We start from the raw sequence: 13,070 nt of genomic DNA, 5'->3' as shown, positions 1-13,070 counted from the left end.
GGAAGTGTCACCTCCTTGGACCTATTCGTCATGCATCTGCTGATGCACGATAAAGTGCCATTGGCTTTTTTGATGGCTTCGTCACACTGCCGACTCATGTTCATCTTGGAGTCCACTAGGACTCCAAGATCCCTTTCCACTTCTGTGCCACCCAGCAGGTCATTCCCTAGGCTGTAGGTGTGCTGGACATTTTTCCTCCCTAGGTGCAGCACTTTGCACTTCTCCTTGTTGAACTGCATTCTGTTGTTTTCTGCCCACTTGTCCAACCTGTCCAGGTCTGCTTGCAGCTGTTCCCTGCCCTCTGGCGTGTCCACTTCTCCCCATAGCTTTGTGTCATCTGCAAACTTGGACAGAGTACATTTCACTCCCTCGTCCAAGTCACTGATGAAGACATTAAAGAGTATCAGTCCAAGGACCGAGCCCTGCGGGACCCCACTGCCCACACCCTTCCAGGTCGAAACCGACCCATCCACCATGACTCTCTGGGTGCGACCCTCTAGCCAATTCGCCACCCACCGGACTGTGTAGTCATCCAAGTCACAGCCTCTTAACTTGTTCACCAGTATGGGGTGGGATACCGTATCGAAGGCCTTCCTGAAGTCTAAGTACACGACATCTACCCCTCCTCCTGTATCCACGCGTTTCGTAACCTGGTCATAAAAAGAGACCAGATTAGTCAGGCACGATCTGCCTGCTACGAACCCGTGCTGGTTTCCCCTCAGCATAATTTGTCCTGGCGGGCTCTTGCAAATGTGAGCCTTGATAATTTTTTCAAAGATTTTGCCGAGGATGGAGGTGAGACTGACTGGCCTATAGTTGCCCAGGTCCTCCTTCCTCCCCTTCTTGAAAATGGGGACCACATTGGCCCTTTTCCAGTCCTCCGGGACTTTACCCGTGCACCACGAGCATTCAAATATTCTTGGCTCCACTTGCAGAGTGATGTGCTACACAACCTGATTAATGATACCAGAACATGGTTCTTTGTGAATATTTTGGAAAGAAATAAGGGTAGTGTTGATATTAGAATCATCAGCAAAGCATATTATTTCACTGCTCATATTTACACTAGAGAACTTACTTTTACATCCAAAGCATGCTGCAGCTTGAAGCGCATTGCTTCTTGTTCCTGACACTGGATTATGCACTGGCATTCTGCAAATTGCATAGATGCCTATAAGAGACAAAACAAACCATTTGCTTATTTTCAATAAATTAAAGATACTAATATTTTCTCTCAAGTACATATATTTGCATAATGTCAGCAATGTGTTAGATGCTATCTAAAAATATAAGAGCAGCAAGGGCCTACCCTGCAGAGTTCCAGGGGCATTTGAATTGTTATATAATCCTAGCATCAATTATATGCATGTCACAACATTAAAGAAAGGTCATCCTTCAGGGAGAATCAAAAATCTACTGAACGCCTTTGGGAATTAGTAATTAAAATGTGCTAGGAGACAAAACCTTCCTCAATACTTTAAAATGGATGAGGGGTGGTGTTGCTCATTTTTTGACCTATGCTTTGTTATTTAAGTTGATTTCTAGTTAAAATAGTTTATTCAGAAAGCGTAAGGGAAGATCTGATAATATATATTCTGTTTCTTTAAATGCGTACCAGAAAATTAAGAGGTTGGTGTTAGGGAAGGGTCTAACCCAAGCTCTACAATGAGAAACGAGAGAGAACATCTCAACATAATTATGTTTTCATTGTTCTAATAAAGTTCCTTGTACAGTTAGAGGAAAATCTAACTTTCTTTCTGTGATTCTTTACAATTTTCACATGACATAAAAGCATGTGCACAGAAGCATTTGTGAATAAATAATTGTCCATAAACATCATTAGAAACTCCCGTATGAAGAAGCAGCAGCTTTTTTTAATAGTCAGTTCTGAAATCATTTATAAGCAGCAAGCTGATCAATTCTGTTTTATGCTTTCTACACACTGGAGGCTCTTCCAGGCAAGAAAGGTAGGTATTGTCTATCCTGTCCTTACTCACTGCTTTACTGAAAGTACTTTTGAAATGTGTGTTAGTTTTCAACCCCTTACATTGAGACAGCACAAGCCTCACACTGTTAATTGGTACAATTCCTGCATCTTTTGAGACAGTAAGTCAGTGATTCTCAACTGTTTGAACTCAAGGCACCCCTCACTGGACTTGAGGAACTCCTCTCTATCTTTTTGAATTAAGTGGCACCCAAATTTCAAAAACTAATTTACAGGTGACAGTGCTTACTTCCTTGCAGATGGGCCTGGATGTGGGGATGGAGGATCAGTCCAGGCAGGGACAAGCTTGAGCCTGTACTTATCTGCTTAGTTTATCTGCTTATCTCCTTACATCTCACTTACCTTCTCACACCTCAAGACACCCTTCAAAAGATATGGCAAACCCTGGTTGAGAATCACTGCAGTAAGTCAATATAATACTCTATTGCAGGCATGCACACACTACACACACATCTACATTAAAAATATATATATTCACATTGCAAAGGCAACCCTTTGGAAGCTAGGAAATGCCAGTTGTTTGTCAATTTATCAACCGTTTTGGCTTCTTTTCCTTCCCAAGGGGACTCATCATCTACAACCCTCTAGCTAACACACAGAACTCTATATATGCAACACAATTATGCAGGAGAACTTCAGAAAAACTGAGAAACTATCTTCTTCACCTACCCTCCAAAAGGGATCAGTTTAAACAGGAGCTACTCACTTATGCTACTAAACTAAGAAACACTAACTTGGAGAAATATTTGACAGCTATGTAACAGACCCAAACGTGATGCCAAAAATACCTGATGACAGCCTTCCAACAGAAGAAATTTCTGGACCATCATGGTTATAACATCACTCTTACACTATCATCTGCTTTGAAAGACACAGGATGTCACCACTTTGTCAAGACAATCCCAGCCTCCCATCACATTTTATAACCCCAGTACATTCCTCCTGCAGGACCTATCCCACTGGGCCTGGCTCTTGTCCTCTCTGTGTTTAAGTTACACTGATTCTTCTACACTATACATGGGCCTCAGTATGTGAGTTATTGTGAGCATAGAAACCTGTAAAATACCATAAATGAGCCAAGTCAGCTTGGCAAAAACGTGTGGGAGGTCGTTCTGAGTAGTCAACCCTCAGGTCTGGAATTTCTTGAATCACTGAATCATAGGGCTGGAAGGGACCCTGAAGGATCATCAGGTCCAGCCCACTGCATGAGCAGGAAAGACATCTGGGGTCAGGTGACCCCAGCCAGGGGGGTCAGGTGACTGCAGCCAGGTAGGGTCAGGTGACCCCAGCCAGGTAGGCCCATCAGAACTCAAGCCTGGACATCTTTTGGGAGTGCAGTAAGACTTTCCTATTTGGACAGGCATTTAGCAAACAAAGCTAGGCTACAATATTGTTTAGTGGGTTTTTGTTTTGTTTTCTCCTGTTTTATAAGCATTTTTCCTGTTTTATAAGTTATTCTATTCTGTTGTAAGCTGCCTGGGGCCTTTGTTGGGAAGGGCAGCTATAAATCAAACAAATGAACAAACAAACAAACACCTGCTCTCGTTTCTGCCACCAGCCAGTCAGCAGCTACCTTACTGCTGAGAGAAGCAAAGCCAGGCAAAGTTCTTCTTGGGCCACATGGCCATAGGAGAGAGCACACAGTTGCTGAGCACAGTTTAAAACTGTCCTCCCATCAGAACATCCCAGGAAAGGTAGCAGTGCAAATAACAATTCCAATTCCCTTGGGGCTGAACGCCCCACTAGATGTAGCAATCCTGTCTGACTAAGGTATAGATACTTCCTTGGACCAACAGGCAGTATTTTAAGGTTTCTGTTTTCAGAATCAGACATGGCGTTTAAGGGAGGGCCTTAATAGCTGTCACCTCATTATGTAAAACATACAGTACAGGGGAGTAAAAAGTATATGCTGTAGCACAGATAAAAATACAAATGTCTTCACTGCAAAGAAATTGGTAAAGAAAAGCAAACAGAATAAACGGTCTGATTGAAACAAATACTACCTTATCAAGGGCTGCCTCCATGTTAGCAATTTTTTCTTTCCGACGTCGATCTTGTGACCTTAGGATCTCCAGTTCTTCAGCCATCTTGCTGTTTTCTGTTGCAGTGCAACTCAGTTCTTGGCTCAGTTTATTATTCTCTTCTTTCAGGTAATGCTTCTCCTGTATTTATAGAAGTGAATGCAAAAGTAGATGTGAGACAACTGTTTATAACTGCTAAGATTGTACACATCTATTTTCCATGCCTTTATGAACTTCTTCAGCTTTTTTAAGTTTTTGGTTGAATCCTAAAAGTTCAGCTACTGTTCTTATATGAAACAGGAATTTTACAATAGGAAGATGGCATTGTGTGAAGGCTTAGAGGACATGGTGCTGGCAAGAAGGTCAAATTCAATACCTGCCACTAGAGATGTATTTGATGCATTTTTACTGAGAACATACACATTTTAATATACTTAAAAAAGAAGACCAAGTTTTCATTTGCTGTAATCCATTGATTTGATGGACCTATTCTAGTTGAAGAACTGGCTCATAACTCAAATTTGGTGTCAAAATAAACCCATCAGATAAGTACAGTAGGCCAGACTCAGAGGGATGTGTGAGGACGGATATTGGTTAGGTGATGGTAAGTCGGCATGAATGTAAGCAAGTCTGTAAATAAATAAGGGCCTGATTCTCATGTGCTCTAAAGCCATTTTATACTGCTCTGGCAGTAAATTATATATATGCTAATTTTAAGGCTCCTATGCACAATCAGATAAGTATAAATTAATTTAGTGGGTGCATCTATATGTGCAACTCCAGAGCCATTTGAAACAACTCCCAGGCACAGCATCTAAATGTGCGCCCAGGACAGCAGCACTTTGAGCCGGGGCAGAGCAGCTCTGGGCTAGCAAGGGGCACAAGGAGATCAGCCCGGGCTTTGGGTGGCAGTGTTGGGTGGGAGTGGGCCTAACAGGTGCACAAGGGTGCTGAGAGTGTGGAGCCACGTGGCTAGGTGACAGGCAGCTCCCACACTTTAACACCCTCATGCCCCAGCCAGCACCTGTCACCGTCTACACGTGTTTCAGTGCACTTACTTGCTCTGCTGTAAGATAGTACTGTCCCTAACAGTATTATCTTACAGTCGAGCTAATTAGTTTACTGTCTCCTAATACCAGTGCATGTGTAGATGGTCATGCTTTACTGCTGAGCTAATTAGTCTAGTCCACAGTAAAGTGCACGTGTAGATGCACTCAGGGCATGATCCTCATTCAGAGTAAGTGTAATGAAGTTTGGCAAGATGCTACTTGGTGTAATACACACAGGAGGGAGGCCAGATGAAAGTGTAAATTATATCAACTAATACTTGCTTTGGTCTCTCAGGCTAATCTCTGAATTTGGCCCTATGTTTCTGCTTGGAACTATTTATCTAAATATACTTAAATAGTTTTACATGAAGCTCTTGTGACCTTAGTCGCATTTGTCATTGCCTCCTCCAAGAATTTAATTTTGCTCTGCAGCGCATCTATCTGTCCTCTCTTGGCTGTGATTTGCTTCTGCATTCCCATTGCAACTTTCATAGCTGTAAAAGACAAGTTCCCAAGCAATTAGTTGTCTATGAACAAAATGGATTAGGCACTATGCTTTCTGACTTCTGATGAAAGACTTCAGAGGCCAGTTGTCAATAATACACTAAAAACATATAACAGGTAGGGTTTCCACAGTTAGCATAAGAAGCAAACGTCCCTGAGTCATTGGGAGTTTTGTCTTGAAAGGGATGGTAGTATCAGGCCCAGTACATGAAAAAGATAGAAAAGAATTGTGAAGTGAGGATTATGCAGATAGAGGAGTTGGGGCTGTAAGATTCTGGATCTCTCCCGTTTATCATCTGCCCCTTGGCATTCATGCTCTGCCACTTTGTAAGACAGGATACTGAGCTTAATTGACCTATGGTTTGACTCAGTAAATGGCAGAGCCATTATGTTCTTAATTCTTACACTGAACTTCAACTCTAGTTATAAGTGTTTTCACTTATTAAGGAGTCTAGTCAACAACAACACAACCCTGGAAAGTGTCTGCATATGCAGTTCTACTTCATTCATTTTATAAAATTATATCTAAAAATACTAACAGCAGTTACAAATTGCTCCTGTTAAAAAGATAAATAAGTTTTAATAAATTAAAACCCTCCATGGTTACCATGGCCATCAGAGCCTTCCATAGTCTTTAAAGTGGCTCTGGTTTGTTCCAACTCAGCGTGGGCCGATTTCAATTGCATTTTCAGTTTGTTTGTGGTAGTTTCCACCTCTTCACTTTTGTCTTGATAACTCCGCTTTAAATTTTCATATTCCTCTGCTCAACGGAAGTACAAGAATAAAATCATAAAATGATTAAACAGCTCCTGCCTGTTACACCAAAATTATACAGTTGCATTTAATCCTTTAAAACAGGGGTGTTGAATATTCAGCCTGTGGTCTGAATCCTGCCCACAAAGCTGGAGCATCCAGCCTCCAGCTTTGATAGGAGACCTTGCTGAGGCAGTAGCCAAGCATCTGGGCGTTGAAGGCCCTTGACACTGAAGCCCAAGCAGTACTGCAGAAAGGAGCCCAGCATCACCAGCACTTGGTGGCTAATGCAAGAACGAAACCATGTTGCTGGGCCTCTTCCCTCAGTACTGCTAGGGCTCCAGCACCACTGCTCTAATCCAGGTGTCTGGCTACCTGTGGGGCAAAAATCTGGGGTGCTGCTGGGGCTTCAGCACCATAACTCTGACTGGCTTGCTGGAGCCCCAGCAGCACCATGGGAAGAAGCCTGGCATCATGACTTGTTGCTGTGGCTGCCGCCAAGCACTTGCAATGCCTGGCTTCTTCCTGCTGTATCCCAGACCAGCTGGAGCAATCACTGAGGGGTGGGAGCAGCATGGGGGGGTGGGAGAAGGTGTTCCATGGGTCCTATGTAGCCTGTGGGGCCAGCCCCACACCATCCAACCACACTATTAACTGGTCCCACACCCTTCTTCTGGCTCATGGGGTTTCAAGCTCTTTCACTCAGCTCTGACCCACCACACATTCTCCCAACCTTCACTGGTCAGCAATGGTTGCCATACCACTCCAACTTCCCACATAAAATCATGTACATGGTTAACGTATATTAATTTTGCTGAAGTCAGACTTAAACTGTGGTTCTTGGGACTGTCTTTGTGGCAGGTGCATCATCTGAAAATAAATGGAGGTGTCTATGAGTGCAAAGTGACGGTTTAAATGGGAAAGCATATGAACTACAGTAGGCCTGACTGTTAATGTTGACATAAGTAGTGATCTCATTGAGTTCTTGGTGAAAGAAAATATCCTTGTGTAATCTCAGCTCCTAATTATCCCAGCTTCTGATGCAGACCCAAATATTTTTGGTTGCTAACACATAATGTATGTCCCTGGCATCTTGAGCTTCCTTCCTACACTGTATTTAAGGAACACATTTGCTAAGGTTCTAGTCCTGAGGGGTCAGGATACAAGGTTTTCAATAATTTACAGCCCTAACAAAACAGAAATGAAAAACCCCCATTAATAATGGCAATGAAGAGTTCCTAGCATTTGTCAACTTCTATGTTTAACACTTAGGAAAGTTGGAGGGCACTTGGCGAAGTTTATATTCTGTCACATAGTAGATTTGATTTTCTAGCCTAGATTGTATCTTCATCATTTTGTACCATGATTCCAAATCATGAATTAGATCTCTGAAGTAGTCAGGGCACTCCATTTGGGAACCATGTACTTGACCTTACTAGCAGCCATATTTGGATTAAGCAGGCTGCTCTTCTATTTTTAACATCAGCCTGATTTAGCACATATTTGAGCTTGAAGCTCCCTACCTGTGAGGCTGGCTAGCTCAGTACGACTGGCTTTCAGCTCATTCATGAGTTGGTCCTTTTCCAGTTTTATATCTTTTACTGCACGGAGCCTCTCAGTGCAGGTGTTTACCAGTTTAACTTTTTCCAGTTCCAGTTCACTCAATCTGGCCTCCAGTTCACGGATTCTGGCTTCTTTCTTTTCCTTTGAAATCTACTTATATAAGCAAATTATTAAAAATAATCTATTAATTGGTGATAAAGACATGCCTACATTATTATTTTAAACCTGATCTTACCATAGAATATATTGATACAAAGAGGCAAAAGAGAATGGAAAAGACATTACTGCAAATGGAGGCCAAAAGAAATTAGGATGTAACATCAATAATCTTGGAAAAACAGGTCATTTACAGTCTAGCCTGACTGTTTACTATATAATCTTCTAAACTGTCAAATGCAGGATATGCAAGTGATATAAACTCCAGGGTTAGATTATGCCCTTTGCAACACAGCCTTCAGGTTAACCTCCAAATATTACAAATCCCCATTTACAGGTGCAGGCTACATTTTCCATCTGAATCCCAATCCTTCTGAAACTGTCTGCTTGAATCAGTGTATCTTAACAGGTAGTTCTTGTCTGATAAGTGACAGGTATAAATCATGCCGTTTTACGTTGCAGATTTGATTCCTGAAACAACATAATTATGACTATATTTATTTTAGCCATGCAGAACTAGTGCATCTTTAGAAGAATAAGATGGTTTTTAGGTATCCAGTTTGTAGCCGTATTGGTCTACTGCAGGGGCAGGGCAAAATATGGCCTGCGGGCCAGATCTGGCCCACCAAACACTTTCATCCAGCCCGCTGCGCCCACCAACAAATTGTGCCCTGCCCAGCCCTTCCGCCCATGAGGGTAGGAGCAAGGCACCCACATGTACACACAGCCCCAAACATACCCTATTGTCTCGCTTCCACCCTTGTGGGAGGAAGGGCCTGGCCAGCGTGCAGCCCCCAAGGATGTGTTCCACTTCCCCGGTCTCCTGCTGGCTCCGGGCAGCAGGTAGGGAAGCAGCAGGAGCAGAGCTGCAGCTGGGCAGGAGTGCGGTGTGTGGAGCTGGCAGCAATGCGGAGCTTGGGTGGGCAGTTTGTGGGTGTGAGTGGGGGGACCCCCCCACACTCCCACCATGGCGCATAGCCCCTGTAGGTGGTAGCAGTGGCAGGAGCAGCCAGCGGGACACTCAGGGTACAGGTGCTTGGTGGGACACAGCTCCGGCCAGCATTACACACCGTAAAGAGGGGCGCAGCCAGCCCCAGGCAGTCTATATCACTGGCACTCCTCACCACACATGTGCATCCTCCGCACTCGCCAGGCACAGGAGGGAAGCCCTGAGTGCTGGAGCCAGCTGCTTTCCCCACCAGGGCTGCACAGGACTGGAGAGAAGCCTCAGGCACTGGACCTGGCTGCCTTCCCTACCCCTCAGGGGACTTCCCTCTCTTGCTGCGCAGCCCCAGCAAGAAAGGCAGCCAGCTCCAGCATGCAGGGTTTCCCTTCTGAGCCCAGTGAGTGCAGGAGTTGTGCATGAGTGGCAGGGAAGGCTGCACCCTTCACCATGATGTGCAGCACTGGCTGGAGCTGCACCCCACTGGGCATCTGAAGCAGGGGGGAGTTTGCCCCTGGCATGCCCAGCATATAGGTGGAGGGTGTGAGTGTGCTTCCACTGCTAACTAGGGACCCCATGTATCCAATGCAAAGGGATGATGAAGCCTTTCACAGGGCAGCTAGAAGCCCATAAAGAACTTTTCAACTACCACATCAGAAGTTGCCAAATGTCTATGGAGTACGCTTTTGGATTCCTCAAGGCACACTGGAGGTCCCTGAAGTCCTGTCTGGATGCCAGTGAGCTGTTTGATCATCTTCATCTGTGAGGCCAAGGGGGAGGCTATTTCCAAGGTATGGACAATGAGACTAGAGTGCCCCATGGCTCCCATGGCTTTCATCATGGCGCATGAATGGTCTCTGGAGAGCAATCATGAGGCACTATATGTATGGGCAGATCACTTTGCATGACTATTTGGAAGGGCAGAGTGGTGCCATGTTGGGAATGGAGGTCAGGTGTAAGAGCATCCCTGGTACTATTAAGCTGCATTAAACTGTACTTAAAGCTGTACTTTTATTTTCCCCTGTACTATTAAGGTTTGAAAATCTATCAAACTTTGCTTCCCATTAAACTCTTGAAACAGAATCTGAATTTTCCCATGGTTACTTCCAGCACTGGTGGTGGACTGCTGTGTATTTCAGGAGAGCGGGGGAGTGTAGGATGGAGCTGCAGTGACGGCTGTGATATTAGCTATGTAGTATGAGCACTGCCCAGAGGGCAGAGTTGAGGGAAGGGGTGCTCCCAGTTTGGAACACAGCTCACGATATAGACCCTCTGAAAAAGGAACATTGTTTTCCCTCTGGGGGGGAAGGGGTGGTTGGTGGAATGGATGCTAGGCAGGAGGGTGGTTGCTGGGTTGTGAGATGCGAGGCAAAAGCAGGTGTTTATTTTCCTCCCCAGATAAGCAAGGAGAATCACAGGTCTCATTTAATGGTGACATTTATTTAAAATGCAGAACAGACACAAACACAATGAAAAGTTTCACACCCCACAACAGCATAGAAAAAAAAACCCTGTTTCCCCAGGCACAGGTCAGTTATGCCCGAGGGGCCCATCAGCCTGCCCGTTACTGAACCAGCAGGCAGCCCGCTGATCCTAGACCAGTGTTTCTCAACCCATGGGTTGCAACCCAAAAGTGGGTCACAAGAATACATGAAAGGGTCATGAACAAACTTTAAAAATGGATCATATTTTGTATATATTTTTGACAACATAGATGCTGCTTGTGCTTCACCATATGTTAATGCTGTATATACTAATTTTCTGTTTGCCATAGAAAAAAAGCAGAAGAATGTGGATTTTCTCCTTTAAAATAGAAAAACGTGGGAAACTGCAGGTATCCCCTTACAGGCTGGCAGAGCTCCAGCCTGTAAGAACTTGGGGGAGTGGAAGGAGGGCGATCAGGCAGGGGGTGCAGTGTGGAGAGCAGCTCTAGCAGCTCCCTGCAGGTAAGTCTATGGGGCAGTGCGGGTGGGGAAGGCCACACAGGTGACACGTCAAAGGGGCATGGGGGAGCATGTGCCCCCCAGATTTGTGCACCCACAGAGAGCATGGGGCTGCAGCCTGGCCAGACCAGCAGAGGCAGAAGCCACCTCTGCAGCACAGCGGGCAGGACCCAGCATGGGAGGGTGGAGCAGGGTGGCAAGACTCATTGCTGCCACAGCCACTACCTGGACTCCCATGCCAGCCATGCTGCCAACAGCACAAGGAGTAATGGATGGGGTGGGGCATGCTGCCCTCACCTCCTCCCTCCACAAGTCATTCTCATACCAGGCTGCAACTTACCCCACCGCCATGGCCTGGCCACTGCTCACAGCTCCCCTCAGTACTTGCCCTCCTCCCAGCTGCCAGAGTCCTTGAAAAAGGACAGGCTTCCTGCTGTGCTGTCTGCCATGGCTCCAGTGCTTGCCTGGGAAGTGCTAATATGGCTCCCTCATGACTGCTGGGCATGCACTCCCAAGCACTGATATGGGAAGGGGTCTTAGATCAGTAACCACAGCTGCAGGCAAGGACATGCTACTGTGTGGACAAAGCTGAGGCTTACCAAACAGTTGCTTCCAACTGCAGGGGCTGTGGCAACTGGAAGCCTGGAGGGTACATGTATACCCACTGACCTGTGGGCTGCCCTGGCAGCATGTGGTACTGTGGCATGATGTGAAGAGCACACAGGATTGCATCAGGCTGCAAGTTCAGTACAGACACAGGTTATCCATTGCCTCCTGGTCAGCCTTCACAGATTCAAGCAGGGCTTCTTGTTGCTTGGCGATAGCAGAGGTGTGGGTATGGGCTTTGGCATTGCTGGCCAGCCATGTGGTGGTTTGTCTGGACTGCTTGATGCTGTGGCAGACCATGGCCACGTCCTGCCTTCGGAACATCTCCTGACTCTTCTTCTACTTCTTAGCCTTAGTGGCCCATGTGGTGCAAGACTTAACAAGAGTTGCTATCATCTCCATCTTTGTTTGGGTGTTGGCCCACCTGTGCTTGGCAGCTTACTGTGCCTTTTGTGCAACAGTCATAGAATCATAGAAAGAAGGACCGGAAGGGACCTATAGATCATTAAGTGTTATCCCCTGCCATGGGCAGGAGGTAATTGGGCTCAAACAAGCTCAATGAGGTATTTGTCCAGCTTCCTCTTAAAAACCGCCAGAGATAGCGACTGCACCACCTCTGCTGTTCCAGATTCTAGTTAGCCGTACAGAAAATACGTTTTTCCTTATGTCCGGCTAAAACTTTTCCTCGACTAGCTTGTGTCCATTCCCAGGGGAAGGCAGATGGGGTTTCTGAAAAGTTGTTCACCTAGGTCCTGTTCTCTCTTGACATATTTGTAGGTGGCTATCAAGTTCTCAAAGACTCTCCTCATACGGCCTGTCCCCCAGGCCCTTGATCATGCAGGTGGCCCTTCTCTGCATCCTTTTGAGCTTGTCCACATCCTTCATGAAGTGAGGTGCTAGAAAGATCCACCAGACACAGGTGTCTGTCCTGCAGACAGAAATGCAAAGCAGGCACCCATTGTTTAGTTTCCTACTGTCCAAATATTATGAAGAACTCCCTAACAAACGTTGCAAGACAAACCAGCACACAGGAACGATTATTCCATCCATTGAGTCTATTCTACCTGATTACCTCAACATCTCCAGTGGTGTACCCCAGGGAGCAGTGCTTGGGCCCGTGCTCTTCAAAATCTTTATTCATGACTTGGATGAAGGAGACAGCCTTCCAGGATGAGGCCACCCCATCAATTAAGACTTGCTGGAATTGGCCACTAAGCCAATTCTCAACCCACTTCACTGTAACCTGGTCTAGGCCAGTACTCTCCAACTTAACTGAGAGGCTTTCATGGGAAACAGTATCAAAGGCATGCTGAAATCTAGGTAGATGACATCCACCTCCTGACCCATGTCCAGGTGGGTAGTTACCTGGTCATAAAAGGACACCAGATGCAAGCTTGTGGGTGATGTCCTCCTTGACAATTTTTTCAAAGATCTTCCCCAGGACTGAAGTCAGACTGACCCGTCTATTGTTGGCAGTGGGCAGAGTTGGGCTAAGAATGAGTTTGCATTCGGGCATTACTGGGTATG

General features: G+C 45.6%; 1 protein-coding gene across 1 annotated transcript in view; it reads right to left on the bottom strand.

Moving 5' to 3' along the window:
• The window catches only part of LOC102381934 (coiled-coil domain-containing protein 158-like), a gene marked incomplete at its 3' end in the record, with an annotated part of 76,942 nt that overhangs the window by 10,251 nt on the left and 53,621 nt on the right, over positions 1 to 13,070 (bottom strand). Inside the window, exons 14-18 of the mRNA XM_014525776.2 lie at positions 7,856 to 8,045; positions 6,187 to 6,339; positions 5,457 to 5,569; positions 4,009 to 4,167; positions 1,079 to 1,171 (exon numbers count right to left, since the gene is read on the bottom strand). Of these exons, the coding sequence (XP_014381262.1) occupies positions 1,079 to 1,171; positions 4,009 to 4,167; positions 5,457 to 5,569; positions 6,187 to 6,339; positions 7,856 to 8,045 (708 nt within the window). The remainder of the gene's footprint in view (positions 1 to 1,078; positions 1,172 to 4,008; positions 4,168 to 5,456; positions 5,570 to 6,186; positions 6,340 to 7,855; positions 8,046 to 13,070) is intronic.

This window comes from Alligator sinensis, unplaced genomic scaffold (assembly GCF_000455745.1).
Source record: "Alligator sinensis unplaced genomic scaffold, ASM45574v1 scaffold155_1, whole genome shotgun sequence".
NCBI lineage: Eukaryota > Metazoa > Chordata > Crocodylia > Alligatoridae > Alligator > Alligator sinensis.
The sequence above is the reverse complement of the archived record's forward strand: the minus strand, read 5'-3'. Positions and strand labels throughout refer to the sequence as shown.